Raw genomic sequence first — 19,773 nt, 5'->3', positions numbered from 1 at the left:
ACTGTGCTATTGGTGTCATATCTAATGACTGATTGATATTGTATTTCAGAGTTTGGGTCCTGACTCCTGATTTATGATGTAACAAGTCATGGCTTTCCAGAAACCAAACTTAGCAGGGTGGCATGCATTTAATTCTTCAGATATAAAGCAAGGCAAGCTTTTTTATTCAACTGCCGTGACCGTCACAGTTTGGGCCGGGGCATGTCTGTGGCCAGAGCCTCCGTCTGTCCACTGCTCTGGGAGCTGAGGAAGGTGTGCTCCTGATTCAAGTAGGTGGTGATGAACTCTGGGAAATCTCTCTTCAAAACCACCTCCAGGAACATGTCTGCTGCTGTGAGTAGCCTCTGTTTATCCCTGAAGAAGACAGAGAAACAGAAGACATCCAGTGAGACAAAGAACCACAGAAACCCACTCCCAACTGGAAAAGACAAAAAGTTTCGGAAAGATAAATGTCATGTTAAGTCAGAGTTATGATTTGCCAACATTTGTCTTTCTCACAATCAGAATTTTGACTTACTGTGTTGCACCGCTGTGGCAAAAAGAGAGCTGAGCCAGAAGGCAAAGCTCTCAATCTACCAGTCAGTTTTCATTCCTACTCTCACCTATGGTCATGACTGAAAGAACAAGATCACGGGTACAAGCGGCCAAAATGGGTTTCCTCAGGAGGGTGGCTGGGGTCTCCCTTAGAGTTAGGGGAGAAGCTCAGTCATCCATGAGGAGCTCGGAGTAGAGCCGCTACTCCTTTGCGTCGAAAGGAGCCAGTTGAGGTGGTTCAGCATCTAGTAGTGATGCCCCCTGGGCGCCTCCCTAGGGAAAGGTTCTATGCACGTCCAGCTTGGAGGAGGCCTCGGGGAAGACCCAGGACTATGTGGAGTGATTATATCTCCACCTTGGCCTGGGAACGCCTTGGGATCCCCCAGTCAGAGCTGGTTAATGTGGTTCGGGAAAGGGAAGTTTGGATTCCTCTGCTGGAGCTGCTGCCCCCGCGACCTGACCCCGGATAAGCGGAAGAAGATGGATGGATGGATGTCATCATGCTAACGTTGACCTGTTTTTTTTGTAATCCATAACATTTTAACGGTTCTTTTTTTTTTTTTCTCAGGGCAGTGCCACACAGACACAACTAAAGTGGCTCATGGTTCAAAGTCTGACTCTTTTGTGTTGGGTTGCTGTTTGTCAGTGTCAAAGTCAGCTTATGATACAACTGTGATTACTTTGCAAACCGGTTGAAAGTGAAACCATTTTGATATAGCGATATCTCCGCAGATAAAAATATGAAATACTTATTTCTCAAAAGAGAGCATGGGCCGTATAGTTTACAGAGCAGGGCTTTAAACAATTTAAAGTCAATGGAGCCCATGATTACAATGGACACATGTCCTCATCTTACCTCCCAGAGGGACGGAGAGCACTGAGCTCCACTAGTAGCTGCTCGGTGAGCTCCGTCACCAGCCGCCGGCTCACTACCCGGCCGTCGTCCTCCAGACGAGTCTGATGACAGATCCACTGCCACACCTGGCACACACACACATACACATACACACACACTCACACACACACACACACACACACACACACACACAGACACACACACAAAAATGTTATTTTGTACTTTATACATCTATTACATACACAAAAAACTATATAACACACTAAAAGACGGGAAGAGAAACAACAAAAAGCATAATAGGGTTTCTAATAATAAAAATATCTATTTATAGGATTTAGGAGGCCTTCCCTCTGTGCTTTCTGCTCTGTCTTTGCAGTAAGTTATGCCCCTCAGGGACAGGTGCTAAGGGGTGGGTCGTGTGATCCGAAACCCACCTGTGATCTAGAAATCTCGGCTGTGGCTGAATCTTCCACCTGGCCTCTGTAGAAAAAGTGGCCTTCACCTGGGAAGCCGAGCATGCTAACTGTTAACAGTCCACACAGTAATGATGAGCTGAACCAGAATATGTGCACGTACATACCTGATAGCCAAGCATTAATAAAGAGGACACCAACTGCAATGTTGTACTTCAAACCATAAAGAGTGACTCCTCCCTGAGGAAAAACAAAATATACCTGATTATTAGAGGTCAGTATTACATCATACATACTGTATTCATCTATCTGAGTTCATTCATTTTTTTCCTCGCCGCTGTGGCACCAAATGTTTGCTGTTGGGGGAATTGTAAATTATAGAGTGAGGTCTAGACCTACTCTATCTGTAATGTGTCCTATGATAACTTCTTTTAAAGGTACTCTAAGCGATGTTGGGTGACGTTACGTCTTGTTGACGTTCAAAGTATTGTCAAACAAAACAGAGGCTGGCTCGCCCCTCCCTCCTCCTCATCCCGTCCCCTCCCCCTCCCTTCCGTGCTTCCTGAAACACACGTGGAAGTAGCCTACGTGCTAACGCTGCTGCGGTGATGCCTCGACCAACTCCTTCTTGTCGGTTATTGGCTGGAACGCTGTTTGTTATGTTTGGTGGTGCAGGTTGGCCAGTTTGTTTTTGTTGACGTTTGTGGAGCCTGCATGGGCTGTCTATAGAGACCGCGTTTTTTTACAGTGTGTTCAGGGGACAGGCAGCTCGCGGATAGTGAGGAGATGTTTGCTGTCTGTGACAAAAAAAATTTTTATCGCTTAGAGCACCTTTAATATTTGACACTATAAATAAAATTGAATTAAATGCATTAAAAAGGAACACCTAAAGGGAGATTTTGGACAGTGCATTGGATTTTCTTTATTTAGAATGAATGAATGCATTTTTATTGTCACTATACACATGTACAATGAGATTAAAAGAAACTCCTTTCCCAGCGCCAACATATACGTAAAAAATATAACAACATGAAATAAAATAAGTAGTGCAAAAAAAAAGGTGAGGTGCACAGTTGAGACACTATATGCATATGAAAACTAAGCCCAATAGATGGTGCTCTCTGTTAAACAAAGGCTTAAAAGCACACTGAATTGATATTGAATTGTTCTTGGGGTTACATATTATGTCTAGTTTAGATGGGTTATTATTCGGTTTGAATTAACTGACAGGTCAAACACGGACACCGCTTGGTGAAAGAAAAAAGAAAACAAAATGTGTATATGTATGTGTGTATACATGTGTATATGTGCCTGCAAGTAGATAAATTAGTGAAAAATTTAATTGTTTGTATATAACTAAAGTAGAAAAGTAGAAAAAAGGGGGTAGGACCAGAAAAGTTTTTTTAAGTTCTTCCAACTCCTTTTGGAACATGGAAATCCTTATTTCAATCATTTACAATAATATTGAATATTGAATTTGCTGAGTATTTTGTTTTTGTTGGTTGCCTTGCTTGTACCGAAATGTACATGTTCAAAATAAGCTTAAACTTAACCCTTGTGTTGTCTTCCCGTCGACCATGCAACATTTTGTTTTTCTGGGTCTATATAAAAAAAATAATAATAATTTTTGCTGCAATTCCTTCGACGTTTTTGTTGTTCTTTTTGACATTCTTTTATAATTTTTTTTCTCCATATGCTATAAAATTGAAAAATCCTCCAAATTCAATAAAAGTAGTGAACTGATCATTTATTTTACTTCTGAAGAGCGTTTTATGGAACAATCCACGTTATTTATTTTGACAATTTGGTTGAAAGAAACCCAAATTCTGATATAAAAACTTTTTGAAAATGGGTCCCATTTGACCCGAGGACAACAGGAGGGTTAATCAAAGCCATTCCTTGAGCCTTTTTCTGTAAACCAAGAGTGCCCTCTAATGGGTCAACAATTAATAATAATCAATTAATTTAGGGAAGGGACTGTGTCAAGTCCTCTCAATAATATGTGCAGTTAGTAAAGCAGCACCATATTCATGCACGGGGCTCTAAGTGTGTAGAGTGCAGCGACTGACCGAAGGCATGGACAGTAGGTCATCCGGAGTCACGGTGACGTCATGGCGAAGCTGGTTAAGCTGGTTATCACCTTCAGTGTTCAGCCGGAAGAGCTGGAAGAGGTGAAGAATTACAAGTTGTTATTCTCCACTCTGTGTTGGTAGAAAGTTCTGTGTGGCTCACGATCCAGTGCTTACTTTCTGCATGGGGTCGATCAAGCTCAGATCATACACCATGAAGCCGTCCACACCTGCCTGGATCTCCAGCAGCTTCAGTCTGATAGGTGGGAGAAGACAGCCATATTTCAGTTTAAAAATGCCGGCAATGTGACGATAGTCTACATCTGCAACGTGACATTTCCGGGATTGCTCTGGTGGTGCCGGAAATTTCGCCGGATGTCCCTCTTTGCGGCCGGATGTCCGTTACCTTCCTCTTTCTTTGTGTTGGCGTTCTAAACTCCGGTAGATTTCTGAGGACTATGGTTAACTGCTCCTCAGATCTCTGCAGGGTGAATCCAGACAGCTAGCTAGACTAACTGTCCAATCTGAGTTTTCTGTTGCACGACTAAAACAACTTTTGAACGTACACGTTCCACCAAAACAAGTTCCTTCCCGAGGCTATTTTGCAGAGGCACCGTGGCTCCGTCCGGCGCTTAGCGCCGTCCAAGATGATTGCGATTGGTTTAAAGAAATGCCAATAAACCAGAGCATGTTGTTCTTCCATCCCAGAATGCTGTGTGAACTAGCCAGACCTTTCTCAGCAGCGCTGTGGAGGAAGGTCTGGCAATGCGAGACTAGTGCCTGGATAACCAGAGAGACTGTTGATGGGGATGATGGCTCTGCTTCTGCACTGCAATGCTTTTCTCACTCAGTCTCATGAACATGTGTGTGTGTGATGTTCCTACCTGCTGACAGCAGCCAGCACTCTCCTATGGGAGTCACTGAGTGGGTCCGGAGGCAGCAGCGGGGCAGCCATGCCTCCTGTGGCCAGCGCTCCCCTCCGATGACACGTCTGAACCAGCAGCTCCATGTAGCTGCGCAGGAAACGCTTCTCCATGTTGACATATTTACTGCGGTCGGGCAGCAGGAAGGCCTGGCGGTGGCCTGCAGCAGAAATACATGACCTCTGGAGCTCAATGAGACAAGGACTGCCTTTTTTTACCGTTTGTGTACAAATTGCTTATTGTAAAAACGTATTCATAATAATAAAAACACTCCATCACACACAGATATACATACATAACACAATATCCCTCCCCCCAGCCCCATACACCCCCCCACTGCCCGCTAAATCAACAATTATGAATTCATTACTGTAAAAACAGGAACCGAGCTGAGGAAACGTCATCATAAGTGAGGAAACACCAGAGGCAAGACACTTAAAAACCAAAAGATATTTAAATATATAAATAAATAAATAAAAATATATTTATAAAATATAATATAATAATATAACATAAATAAAAGTTCTAAACAGTGGCTAATAACTACATAAACTGTAGATTATTAAAAACAATCCATAAAATACAGACATATAAATAAGTAGAATAAAAAATTATAAAAATAACTAAAACACACTACATATAAATAAATAAATAAATAAATAGACCATAACACAAGCAGAAAATTAATAAATAAGTTGTTTATTAAAACACCTGAATAAGAAGGTAGATTTTAAGTTTGCCTTTAAAAACGTCAACACTCTCTGCAACCCTAACTCTGAGGCCGGTTACACACTGGATGCGTCGCGCAAGCGTGTCAGCTGCGTGGCGTGTCCGTTTATATTTCGGCTCCCATGTTAACAGGTTAGAGCTTACACACTGCCTGCGTGACACGCACGTCTCAGGCGCGGCTCAAGAAAACGCGCGCATGCTAGAAATAGGACCGACGCCTATTTTTCACGCGACACGCAAGCGTGTTGGAAGCGTTTCCAGGCAAAATAGAATAGGAAAAGATGTTTATATGTCATTTTGACACTAATAGATATTAATAAATGATATGTTGATGTTTGAAAGTATCTAGGTTTTGATATAAATGTAATTTAAAAAAAAAAAAAAAAAGATTTTCTAATATTGCACCTGTCAATACAGAACGAAATATTCTGTAGCCTATTTTGCCGTCAATACTGCCGACGTTGTATTTGCTGTAATCAAATCGGTATATATTTATGTTTAACATGGTATTTCATTTTATCAATGGGAAACAAGGCTAGACAAGGCTAGTAGCAGCAGCGCGTCAGCCACGTTTCTGGTGTGTAAATCCACGCAGCTGACACGCAACAGAAACGCCACGCTCACGCGACGCAGCCAGTGTGTAACCGGCCTAACCCTAACCCAATGACTCAGTGTCAAACATGGGGGTTTGGCTCACCAAACTTGTTGACAAAGGAGGCTGAATAATCCCAGATGCCACAGTTGAGTCCCGCTGAATGCTCTCGCAGCTCGTAGAGAATCTCCTCCATCTCAAACGCTGCTAAAACGTTTTCAATCAGCACTGTCGCCTTGATGCTGCCCAGTGGAAGGCCCAGCTACACACACACACACACACACACACAAACGCACACGCAAACACACACACACACACGCACGCACACACATACATACACACATGCACACACACACACACGCACACACATACATACACACATGCACACACACACACACACACACACAGGCACACGTACGCACACATGAACACGCACACACATACATACACACATGCACACACACAGGCACACGTACGCACACATGAACACACACACGCACGCAGGTACACACACACACACACACACACACACACGCAAACGCATGCACACACACGCAAGCATGCACACACACACACACACACACACACACACACACACACACATGCACGTGCACTCATACACACACAAACATGCACACACACATGCACGCACACACACAGACACACAAACACACACGCACACACATGCACGTGCACTCACACACACACAAACACACACATGCACACACACATGCACGCACACACACAGACACACATATACACACACAGGCACACGTGCACACGCACGCACCCACGCAGACACCCACACACACACACACACACACACACACACACACACACATGCACACACACACACACACACACATGGACACGCATGCACACACACACACACACACATGGACACGCATGCACACACACACACACACACACACACACACACAATAACACACACATTCATTAAGACACAACTACACAAATAGGAGGCATTATTTCTGTTTTACTCACAATAATCAGGGCATTCATAAATGTTAAAAAATGCCAAATGGATTTCATGAAATAGCCATTTGAAATCAGAAAGTCAAATTGCTGCAATAAACAACGCTTAAGCAGAAATGCTCAAAGTGAAACTTTAAGAAAAACTTCTATTATAGAACAGGAACATCTTGGCTCCTCTGTAAGGGTGTAATGAGCCGGTGTAGCATACAGGGTGTCTGATGGGCTCGAAATAATTTGGTGTGCAAAAAATAAGCTTAGGAACAGCAGGGGATGTGCTTGCTGAGTGTAAACTGTGACTAAGGCCGGCTGCACACTGGCTGCGTGGTGTGAGTGTGTCAGCACAAATAGGACCGACGCCTATTTTTCACGTGACACGCAAGCGCGTTGGAAGCGTCTCCAGGCAAAATAGAATACAAGACAATTTTTATGTCATTTTCACACGAATACATTTAATAAATGACATTTTGATGTTTGAAAGTCTCTAGGTTTTGACATAAATGCAGATATAAATGTAATTTAAAAAAATAATAAATAATTATTGATTTTCAAATATTGCATCTGTCAATACAGAACAAAATATTCTGTAGCCTATTTTGCCGTCAAAATAGGCTACTGTTTGCCGACGTTGTCTTTGCTGTAATCGAACCAGTATATATTTATGTTTAACATGAAGTATACTACTGATTGATTTGTTGGCGTTCTAAACTCTGGTGGATTTATGAGGACTATGGTTAACTGCTCCTCAGATCTCTGCAGGGTAAATCCAGACAGCTAGCTAGACTATCTGTCCAATCAGAGATTTCTGTTGCACGACTAAAACTACTTTTGAACGTACACATGTTACACAAGTTCCTTCCTGAGGCTATTTTGCAGAGGCACCGTTGCAGAGGCACCTTGCGGAGTTTAGCGCCGCCCAAGACGATTGTGATTGGTTTACAGAAATGCCAATAAACCAGAGCACGTTTTTCTCCCATCCAGGAATGCTGTGTGGACTAGCCAGACCCTCCTCCGCAGTGCCGTGGAAGAAGGTCTGGCTATGCGAGACTAGAGTAACTCATTTCATTTCCAGAGTCATAAAGCCCATCGGGCTCCAATTATTTTCTCATGCCATGAAGTTGTGTTGCGATCCTAGTCCCCGCTGTGCTGCAGCCACTGCCTCAGAGCACCTCTCAATATGTGACTCATACTTCATGTAATTGCTTTCATTTCATTTCCCTATCCCAAACTCTCTTATAATAAGGTGCTTATTGGTAAAGTAAAACTTTTAACTTCAGGCGGCAGAACGCTCTCACCTGTTCACTACTTCTTCCCGTTTTCTTCTCCTAATAGTAAGATTTGATTCTCAAAATATTGTGACTTTTTCTTCTCCTCAAAATCTCCGATATTGTTTTTCTTCTGAACAGTGGCCCATTGAACCTACAGTGCGTATACAGATTATAATCAGCAATGAACTGACTTTTGTGTTTTCTCCTCACTTCATAGAGGCATCCTAGTCTGCCTGTCCTCACAGCTACAGGACCAGTTTACCGGTCTGCTGGCAGCCCTACTGTAGTTTCATCTGCTCACTTCAAACAAAGGATTTTGCTGAAAACGGATTAAAATCACAATGATCAGGTTCAAACATCATCAGAAAAAGATATGATTGATATAAACAGTCACAGACGTGCAGACCTTCTGTTGACACCAGACAAATATCTTGTTCCATAGTCTGGCCTCCATGAAGCTCTCCACCTGGAACACAAGAGAAACCTATTATCATCTGTGTGTGTGTGTGTGTGTGTGTGTGTATGTGTGTGTGTGTGTGTGTGTGTGTGTGTGTGTGTGTGTGTGTGTGCGTGTGTGTATGTGTGCTCATGTGTGTGTGTGTGTGTGTGTGTGTGTGTGTGTGTGTGTGTGTGTGCGTATGTGTGTGTGCGTACGTGCTCCTGTTTGCGTGTGTATGTGTGTGCGTAAACGCTCCTGTGTGTGTGTGTGTGTGTGTGTGTGTGTGTGCGTAATTGCTCCTGTGTGTGTGTGTGTGTGTGTGTGTGTGCTTGTGTATGTGCGTGTGTGTTGGCATGCGTGCGTGTGTATTTGTGTGCGTGCGTGCGTGTGTGTGTGTGTGTGTGCGTGCGTGTGTGTGTGTGTGTGTGTGCGTGCGTGCGTGCGTGCGTGTGTGTGTGTGTGTGTGTGTGTGTGTGTGCGTGTGTGTATGTATGCATGCATGCGTGTGCGTGCGTGCGTGTGTGTGCGTGCTTGCATGCGTGTGTGTGTGTGTGTGTGTGTGTTACTTTTGAGAGGTAGAAAAAGGGTCCACTCTGGTTTGCAGAAAGTGTCTGTCCACAGTGAAACATGAGGAGTCCAAAGTCAAAGAGAGGACCAGGAACCTCCCTCCCCTCTACCTGCCAAACACACATAAAGTCTATATTTATTTTCTTTTTGATAATTCATATACTAATGTAGCCGATAACACATCAAAACTAATGACAAATACCCATAACATGTTATCACAGCCCCAAGTTGATTTTGTTAAACTGCTTATTTTGACTGACGCTATAGGAAAAATGTCAGCAGTTAGAACCAGTATATATTTGGTATTTTTACTTAAAAAAAAGAACTTCATCATAAGTAAACATATCCGTTCCCCCAAATTCTACCAACATTTCTTGGACCAGCAAACCAGCGTGAATATTCTGTTGGAAGTTCAATTGAAAGCCAAGACTTTAGAAACTCTGAGATCAACAACTAATCTCCCACCAACCACACAACATCCAACACCATATATATATACCATATTTATTACTGATGGTTATTATTAAATATTCTATTTACTCGGGTAATCATTACATTAAATGTTCAGTAAAATGCATTTAGAGTCAGCCGTCTCCACACTGTCACAGATGAAACAATTGCTGAAGCCTGTTGCTTATTAAAGAGCTGTCAAATCTTAACATATGTTGTATGAAAATATTATAATCAGCTTATGTAACAAGATGGGTATGTTTTTAATTATAGAATGTATTAAGCTTCAAGTGGCTAAACCATAGAAATAAAATATAAATATATAAAACAAAAATATTTCTATGGGCAAAACCTCCATATTCACAGATTACAGCACTTCTAAAGGCCCTGACACACCAACCCGATGGCCGACCGTCAGCAGAAAAGGCAGTATGACTGATCAGTCGGCTCCCCGAGGTCCAAGGAACACACCGAAACAACGCCGACTTGAACGTAGGTTCTGCGCGTACGCGAGCCGTAATATGTCTCCATAACAGCCGGTGGCACTAATCTGTATTGTCGCCCAAAAAATAACAAACGTGGGTCTGGCTTCTCCAGCCAATAGAAATGGCGGCTTGGTCGAAATACGATCTCGTATTTTACAAAAAAAGTTCACTGAAACGTGTTTCTGAAAACATTTTAAGCGAGAAATAGGCCATGCAGTTGCTGAATCTGTCTTCATTTCAGGTCGACAAAGGTCAGTTTAAAAGATTTTCGTCAGATTTTGAGAGGCATTCGTCACTCATCCCGCTCGTCATTTCCGGGTTAGCACTCCACCAATCAGATTGGTCATTGAGTCCGACTGCCCACCCTCCGACCCAGCAAGTCAGGTCGACCAAAATGAAGGACGACGGCACGGAACACACCGAACAGACTCAAGTCACCAACCTCCCCAGACTGTCTGACGGCCGATTATCGGGTTGGTGTGTCAGGGCCTTTAGTGAAATCAGTGTACCTTTATTAAAATCTACCGGTTTGTTTTGACAGCTTCTTTTTTATAACTTATTTATGTCTTAATGAAAACAAACCTTATTCCAACTTCCAAAGAAATTTGCACTTCACTTTACTATTTTGTTCTTTACTATTCATATATGTTTTGACTTAGAGTCTTATACATAATGAACATTATCACTACTGTTATTGTTCATCTGTTTTGTTGAAGTTGAAGAGAACACCGATCATAATTATTCCCTCTCTGTCCAGTGCATCTTGTCTCTGTGTTGCAGTGTCTCCGATAATTGTACCTTTTTTTTCTTAAGTGGGTATTTGGTTTTAAATATTATAAATACATTGGGCAGTGATTGGGCAGTGGTGGCCTAAAGGTTAGAGACGCAAGCTTGTAATCTGGAGGTTGTCGGTTCAATCTCCAGACCAACAGGATAAAATCTGGGTGGGGAAAGTGAAAGAGCAGCGCTTGTCCCTCCCTCATTACCACCACTGAGGTGCACATGAGCAAGGCCCTTAATCTCCAATGGTTCCAGTGGAGCTGCTCAGTGGCCAGCAGATCAGACTGTGGTTGTACTGGGCAGCTTCCAGGTATGAATGTGTAACCGTGTGAATGTGATTAGGGCGTTCCTGCAAAATAGAGGCTGCCTCTCAGTGAACCTTCCCTGAATAAATAAAGGTTAAATAAATATATATATATATATATATATATATATATATATATATATATATATATATATATAAATATTCTGAGAGCAGACGTTTTGTCAGTTTTCCGACACATTGTCTTCTTTGATACTACCACCAGGATTCGCCAAAGTCACATTACCAAATCACATCCCAGCTCTACAGTCTTTCTTAGTGTAGTTTTATTTCCATTTAACCACTTCAACTGCACCGGCTGCATAAAATGCAGATGTTATACTCGGTGAGTCGATTCTGGAAGCAGTGGCGAGATCTCGGAGAACAAAGTGACGCGCAGCAGGGTTCAGTTCACAATGTTCTAAAGGTTTAATGAGACACGCAAGGGTATACATATTCTCTAACAATCGCTCCATTCATTTACAGTTTACGGCAGATTTTTATTTTTAAAGGCCAGTTATTTCATGGATCCAGGATACTATGCATCCTGATAAAGTTCCCTTGGCCTTTGGAATTAAAATAGCCCCACATCATCACATACCCTTCACCATACCTAGAGATTGGCATGGTTTTATTTCAGTTAGCCTAATAGCTGGTTTGATTTTCATTGAGAGATGATCTTATGGAAAGTACCCCATGCCAATCTCTAGGTATGGTGAAGGGTATGTGATGATGTGGGGCTATTTAAAATAAAAATCTGCCTGCCTCTATGGGAATTTAACATAGGGGTGTACTTACTTATGCCCCTGTATTTTAAGGAAGAACATTTATTTATTTACGATACATTATTCATTCACAAAGAAAATTGGTGTCCTTAAAGATTGGATTTTACCTAATTAAGGCATTAAGATCAATTTCCAAAAGATGATTTTTTTTATTCCTCTTTTTAGTCAACTTTAGCATGGGTGTATTCACTTATGCTGAGCAGTGTAGATGATGTGGAGTAAGATAGGAAAGAGTCAGGATGGGCAGAAGGATTGTCCCAAGGTTTGTTCACACAGATAGGAAACAGCGTTGCCATTTAGGAAATAATTGAAGCAGATGAGAATGACTTTCTTCAGAGTTGTCACAGAATGGGATGTGGAATGTAACATTATTCACACCACCTACCATCATGTTGTGCTCCAGCATGTTCCAGGCGCGAGGACGAAGCATCAGCACCGGAGCCTGAGATATGGGTGGAACATCTGCCAACACATTAGATTAGATAGACTTTTATGTTCCCAAATTGGGAAATTCCAGTGCTACAGTGGCAAAATATCAGACACAGCACATGTACAGAATATACAAGAAATAATAAATAGGATATAAGAACAAATATTTTAAAAATACAAAGCAAAAAATGTACAAACGTATATACAAGTTGGGAATAAAACTACTTAACCCTTGTGTTGTCTTCCCATCGACCATGAACTTGTTGTCCTCAAAATAGATTTTTTTGGGTGCTTTTTCCGATGCCTTTGACGCTTTCTTTTTAAACGTTTTTGTCACTTATTTCAACAATTTTTTTATTCATGGTAAATACTGAAAAACTGATATGACATTATACCTATTTTTGTTTAGTTAAAACAAAGCAGAAATTATGAATTATTTTGACTAATAGTTAAGATCAGAGGATGTTGAGTAGATCACAGACTGGTTTATGTCAAAGTTTAGTCTTGACACTGTTTTGAAACCATTTAAACAACCGTTTTTTTAAAATGCTATAAAATGGGTTCCATACAACCTCCATCAATGCATGCGTGTCATTTTTGGGCAATTTGGTTGAAAGAAACCCATATTTCTGATGTAAAAAACATTGGAAACTGGTCAAATTTGACCCGAGGAAAACACAAGGGTTAAATACTGTAGTATTTATGAAGATGGAAGTAAAACTTACGTTTGTGCAAGTTGCACTTTGTGCAGTATTGTGATGTATATGAGTCTTATCTAACACTCAGTCGTGAAGTGTTAAAAAGTTTCAATGGTACAGGACAGGACAGTGACCTGCCTGACATATGTGCAGCCGCACACATATTCCTGTAATGAGTTGATACATACTTACTGGGGAACTGGTTGTAAACCGCCTTCAAAATGTTATGAATGCCTTTGATCTGGTTGTGATATGTCGGGCAGTTCCCGTCGTCAAAGTCAACCTGAAAGCAAAGAGAGGACACAATGGCTCTGTGAGGCTGTGCTAAATGCTAAGCTTGTTAGCTTGGTAACACGCTCACAGTGACAATGCCAACATGTTGATATTTAGCAGGTAAACCTACGTTCACCATCTTGGTCCAGAATGTTAGCATGCTAACACTCCCTGTTATTTATTTACTTGTATGGACAATGTATGGGTTACACTATCATGCTGTGGCTGCTGTAATATGTTTTCTTTATTCTTTATTTTGTGCAGAGTAGAGCATGTTGTGTGTGGACATTGGGACCGGAAGCTGTGGATGAAATTACGTTTGTATTGGTATCATGTAATTCGGTGTGGGATGCGCCACTTAGTGGCATGACAAGTAAATAAAACATCATTTATTCTGTGGCCGGGTTGGATCAGTGGGTAGAGCAGGCGCACATATACTGAGAGGTTTATTCCTCGACGCAGAGGTCCAGGGTTCGAATCCGACCTGTGATGATTTCCTGCATGTCTTCCCCCTCTCTCTCTCCTTTCTCACCTAGCTGTCCTATCAAAATTAAAGGTGGAAAAGCCCAAAAAAATAATCTTACAAAAAAAAAATTACCAAGTGATGAAAATAAAATCAAAATGAATGCAGCTTTTGTTTTTTCTTCATGTTACAATGTTGTCCTGCTCAAACACTTTGCAAAGGTGTCAGCATCAAACAGTGACAGCTCAGCTTAAACTACGCATTTGAAGAAAGGCTCAGTCTTTGTCTCTAGCCTGCCTCTGGTAGCTATTACCTAAAATGTATAAAATAATATTAATTTCAAATGAAAATATTGATAATCCCTGGATCCCGCAGTCATGTCAATTAGCTAAAGACCTTCATGGATGTCTGAGTATTTCTGGATTATCCCTCCCCTCATGTCCAGTTTGGATGAACCTCTAATACTGCTGGAGAGATACCTATTCGCCACAAAGTGTAACGGTGAGACAGTCCTTAAGCATCCTGCCACAGTGGTTCTTAGCAAATGTTATGCAAACGCATAACATTTGTTGGGGACTATTTTCTGCGGCGGATGTATCCTCATTAGTGAGTATTTCTGGCTGCAGGATGGTATGTGTGCGATTGAGTCAAAATCAAAACTGCAGTGTTATTGTTTTGTTATGTAGAGTTTTGTGGTGTCACTCAGTATGTATAGCTCAATATTATATTGATGTGTTGAGATTCATCAAGATCATATGATAAGACAATCATGCTGTGTAATTCTGGCAACGCCACATGCTCACTGGAATCAAAGGACATCTCACTGCATTTGAGTGTGCTCCCGATGTAAATGATTAGTAATTACAATAAGGCATTACATGGGGTGCCTGGATAGCTCACATGGTAGAGCGTGCACCCAAAAAATGCCTCAGAACACACTGAGGCGACGCCGACTTGAGCGTACGCTCTGCGCGTGCGCGAAACGTAATACGTCTCCATAGCAGCAGGCGGCGCTGCTCTGTATTGTTTCCATTAACACTCTGATTATTTACCAGAAAATGAAAACCGGCAGCTGATTGGACGAACGCATCACGTGGTTCTTTTTTCTCCGGAAATTCACAGACAGACTGTCATGGCGGCTTGTTCAGAATACGATCTCATATTGTACTAAAATAGTTCACCGAAACGTGTTTCTGAAAACATTTTAAGCAAGAAATAGGCCGTGCAGTTTCTGAATCTGTCTTCATTTCAGATTGACAAAGGTCAGTTTAAAAGATTTTCGTCAGATTTTGAGAGGCTCATCTGCTCCCCATTTCCGGGTGAGTCCCGACTGCCCTGTCTCCGACTGAACATGTTGGGTCGGCCCAAATGAATGCCGACGGCTCCTCGGACGGCCGACGGCACGGGACACACTAAACAGACTCGAGTCACCGACTTGGCAGCCATTCTGACTACTACTTAGATTTGGTTCTCGTTTGCACCAGAAAGTATCTTGTGCACATCAGAAAAAATAAATTCCCATGTCCCTTTAGGGGCTCCGTACCAAAAGGTAGAGCAAATATATATATATATATATATGTATATATATATAGTTGTTATGTTGGTCTGGTGTGGTCACAGGTGATTAACAGAGGCGGTACCTGTATGCCTTGTGCTGGTGACTGGAGAGCTTTAATAAAGCGCTGCGTATCGCAGGGAGCCAAGTCCCCAATGTCCACATGTCTTCTCTGGAGCCTCGGGGGGACAGGGAGCACCCTCCAGGTCGGGTCTGTCCTGATATGGCTGGTATTTTCCAGAAAGCTCGGCAGGTCACCTGAAAGGTCCAAATGGGCCTTTCTGGACACTCGTAACCGCAGGACCTGAAGAGAGTATCACAGATTCCTCATCCTGAGTTCAACACGTCCTCCATGCACTGAATAGAAAAAAAGCTTTTTCTGCAGTCTCACCTGATCCACCTCCTCATTAAATGTGGAGACCAGCTCATGGAGGAAGAGGAGGGAGTCTGCAGTAAAAAGTGTCTCATATTCTGCTTCTAGACCTGAGGGAGGGGGGGACAGCTCCATGCTGACTGGACCCTGTGGACGAGAAGAGTCTTAGAGTTTATTAAGGTCAACATCCATACTGCAGAAAGGGGGTTCTTTGCAGCTGCTGCAGTCGTCCTGCGCCACGCCTGCTACGCCCTGCACTGCTACTACTATAATTTCTAGTCATAGTTCTATTATCTTTATTGTTACTGTAATTGCCACTGTACATCATACGAACAGCTATAATTAATATGAATCATATTTCTCTATATCTGTATGAGTGTCTCTGGGTCCCAACCGGCAGAGGCAGATAGCCGCCCACCAAGAGCCTGGGTCTGTCCGAGGTTTCTGTCTGTTTAAGGATGTTTTTCCTTGCCACTGTCACACCAAATGCTTGCTCTTGGGGGAAATAGTTGTGTCTCTGTAAATGATAGTGTGGTCTAGAACTACTCTATCTGTAAAGGCCCTGACACACCAACCCGATTATCAGCCGCCGGACATTCTGGCGAGGTCAGTGACTCGAGTCTGTTCGGTGTGTTCCGTCAGTCGGAGGAGCCGTCGGAATTCATTTGGGCCGATTTTACATGTTGAATCGGAAGACGGGCTGTCGGACTCAATGACCAATCTGATTGATGGAGTGCTAACCCGGAAATGACGAGCGGGATGAGTGTGACTAGAGTCTCTCAAAATCTGACGATATCTTTTAAACTGACCTTTGTCGATCTGAAATGAAGACAGATTCAGCAACTGTATGGCCTATTTCTCGCTTAAAATGTTTTCAGAAACACATTTTGGTGAACTATTTTAGTACAATATGAGATCAGATTCCGACCGAGCCGCCATGATGGTCTGGCTTTGAAATTCCGGAGAAGCCAGACCCACGTGACGCGTTCGTCCAATAATTTTTTGGGCGACAATACAGATTAGCGGCGCCTGCTGTTATGGAGACGTATTACGACTTGTGCATGCGCAGAACGTACGCTCAAGTCGGAGGCGCTTCGGTGTGTTCCGAGGCACTTTTTTGACCAAGCTTGGTGTGTCAGAGCCTTAAAGTGTATTGAGATAACTCCTGTTGTGATTTGACACTATAAATAAAATTGTATTGAAATTGAATTTACGTGGTTGTGAATACAACTTTAACAGAAACGCCTGTGCTGGATACCAACACTCAAAGAATAAGCGGTACGAGATGGAGGAGTTGAAAAAGTGAAAACGTACTCTGACAGAGAGGAGTGACGGTATCAGGGCTGTTTCCTACCTCACTCTACGACATAATTCTGCATTTATGAATTGAATGGTCATTTCAAGGCAGCGCAACCGGCTGTAAATGCAACATCGACATATTAAAGCTATTATGGAAAACAGCTTTCTTATTATGCATTTAACTGAAAGGGAGCAACGGGATCATAAGGAGTCCTGTCTGTGTCCACCTGATGAATGTCTCCTTTTAGCTCGTTTTTTAGTTTCATCCAACTCCTGGGGGAAATATCGTTCTCTTTTGCTGCTGAATGCTCCACTGTGTTCAACAGCTGCACACAGAAAAGTACTGGTTTTTAAATTACTCTTCAAAGGACTCTATGGTTCTTGAAAGAGCCATCACCAATTGAAGAACCTCTTTATTTAGGGAATGGTTCTTCAAGCAAGTATGGTTCTTTCCAGTACTAAAGGTTTTTCATTACCTTAAAGCATGGAGTTAGGCCAGCAACAAATTATTATTTTCATGAATCTGCAGATTTTTCTCAACTAATCGATTGTTTGGTCTAGCTTAAAACATCAGAAAGCAGTGAAAGAATGCCCATCAGTTTCCTAAATCCTGGTTGGTACACTGCAGTGGTGAGGCACTCAGAGCTTAGGGAGAAATACGACTCACTCCATCACTGCAAAGAACCATTTTTGGTTCCAGTTAGCACCTGTATTTTTCTGAGCAGAGCAGAGAGAACCAACCAAACTGTTAAGTTGTGGGATGCCAATGGGCTGAAAGATGCTAAAATGTTTCATAGAGCTAAGGGGAGCTGCAGAGATGGTAATTGTCTGTGGGTTCATTACGTTCATTATGTGAAATGTATAAAATAGATACAGAATACAGAAAATAAAAAAAAATCCCTTAAGGAATAGGTTTCAGGAGCGCCTAGCACCTACCACCTAAGCAGTGGTGGAATGTTACTAAGTACATTTACTCCAGTACTGTACTTAAGTACAAATTTGAGGTTTGTGTACTTCACTTGAGTCTTTTTTTTCATGCCACTACTTCTACTTCGCTACATTACAGAGAGAAATATTGTACTTTTTACTCCACTACATTAATCTGACAGCTTAAGTTACTAGTTACTTTACACATTAAGATTTCTGCACACAAAACACATGTAGTTTTTGAAATGAATGAAACTAGCCAACAATATAACAGCCTACAAGTAAAGCTGAAATGATTAGACCATTAAACACACAACTGTTTGGATCCTTTACACTTTCTAAAATGGGAGGATTTCTCTGCATTGAGTACTTTTAATACTTTAAGAACATTTTCCTGATGACACTTACATACTTTTACTTGTAAAAGAGTATTTTTACAGTGTGGTATTAGTACTTTTACTTCAGCACAGGATCTGAATACTTCTTCCACCACTTCACCTAACTTTGATTCAATCACCAAAACATGTTGTACACCGTTTCATTTCATTATTTACTTTCATGCACAAGAAATTCCTAAGGCTTGTCAAAGCACCAACACGTCTGAAACAGCACTTTAACTATCACTACCCTACCACTAAGTCTCATGAAACTGCTCTGAAGTTCAAAGTCCATCTTGCCACACACACCCTAACGCCTCCTCACATAGTTGTTCCTTTCCATCACCCATAATGTGGCCGTCTCTACTGTCCTTAATGTCGATTTCTGCTGCACAATAAAGAAATACGCTGATACTCACAGGCATGATGATGGCAGGGCTCTGTTCCCTCTGTAGTGGACTTTGGTTATGGTCTTCCTTTGCTCACTGTTTGAACAGGAAGGTGTTTGTGTGTATGCAGAGTTTAAAGTCCTAAACTGTCTGCGTAGATTCTGTACATCGACATGTGAGGCTTTTTAAACACTGTGTGCCTTATAATAGCAATCTGGTCAAAATAATGATTTATTTGTCATTTTATTTTATTGGAAATTACTAGATGTAATATGAAATGACCTGAACTGAACTGACTGAAACTTGGATCCACCATTCCTCAATATGCTTTTATCGTTCTACAACGGTCCAGTTCTAACCCTTGTTAGCCTGAGCAAACCCCCTGCTTTAATCTTATAGCAGAGGCAACCTAGAAACTAAACGTGCCTTCTCTAAGTGTTCTCAGCAATGTTCAAATGTATGTTGGCTCTCCATCTGTCTCTTTGGATATCTGTCTCTGTAGATGCCTAAATCAGAAACACACTGCCTAAAGATACTTTACAATTTTGTTTTGGCAGTTTATTTGTTTGGTAGTTTTTCATTGCTCTAAGTACCAGCCTTTTGCTGCTCCTGCAGTATCTTAGAGCGGAGGTTCCCAGTCTGTAACCCTAACCCTAACCCTAAGTGGTCATAGGTTGTAAGATTTTTTTGTATCAAATTAGTCTAATTTTAATTATTGTTAGTGGCCTGAGTGAGAGTTCCCAGTATTTTACAAGAACATATTGTTTGTCGTTTGTTGACAATACCAATGAATGTTTAGTAAGGAT

The 19,773-nt window shown here is 41.8% G+C and overlaps 1 protein-coding gene across 2 annotated transcripts; it reads right to left on the bottom strand.

Moving 5' to 3' along the window:
* Positions 1-109: 109 nt before the first annotated feature.
* Positions 110-19,089, bottom strand: mlsl (malate synthase-like). 2 transcript variants are annotated; one of them, XM_031319677.2, is made up of 15 exons: positions 18,998-19,088; positions 15,994-16,122; positions 15,688-15,906; positions 13,504-13,594; positions 12,570-12,646; positions 9,383-9,493; positions 8,784-8,843; positions 6,222-6,378; positions 4,757-4,955; positions 4,050-4,128; positions 3,873-3,965; positions 1,971-2,043; positions 1,825-1,892; positions 1,391-1,515; positions 110-354 (listed from the first exon to the last, which is right to left on the bottom strand). In XM_031319677.2, exons 1-15 carry the CDS (start codon positions 19,001-19,003, stop codon positions 183-185), a joined length of 1,659 nt encoding a protein of 552 aa, XP_031175537.1. In that variant the 5' UTR covers positions 19,004-19,088; the 3' UTR covers positions 110-182. The 2 variants fall into 2 exon arrangements, with proteins under 2 accessions (XP_031175537.1, XP_035860188.1); XM_036004295.1 differs by lacking the exon at positions 1,825-1,892 and having other exon boundaries at positions 18,998-19,089.
* Between the last annotated feature and the right edge of the window lie 684 nt (positions 19,090-19,773).

Source organism: Sander lucioperca, chromosome 1, assembly GCF_008315115.2.
Source record: "Sander lucioperca isolate FBNREF2018 chromosome 1, SLUC_FBN_1.2, whole genome shotgun sequence".
NCBI lineage: Eukaryota > Metazoa > Chordata > Actinopteri > Perciformes > Percidae > Sander > Sander lucioperca.
Note: the sequence above shows the minus strand (reverse complement) of the source record. Positions and strands in the feature narration are given on the sequence as shown.

Coding starts and splice junctions, on each gene's coding strand:
- mlsl (XM_031319677.2), bottom strand. Junction 15,907..15,993: donor TTAATGAGGAGGTGGATCAG/GTGAGACTGCAG, acceptor TACTCTCTTCAG/GTCCTGCGGTTACGAGTGTC. Junction 9,494..12,569: donor TGCTGGAGCACAACATGATG/GTAGGTGGTGTG, acceptor TGTGTTTGGCAG/GTAGAGGGGAGGGAGGTTCC.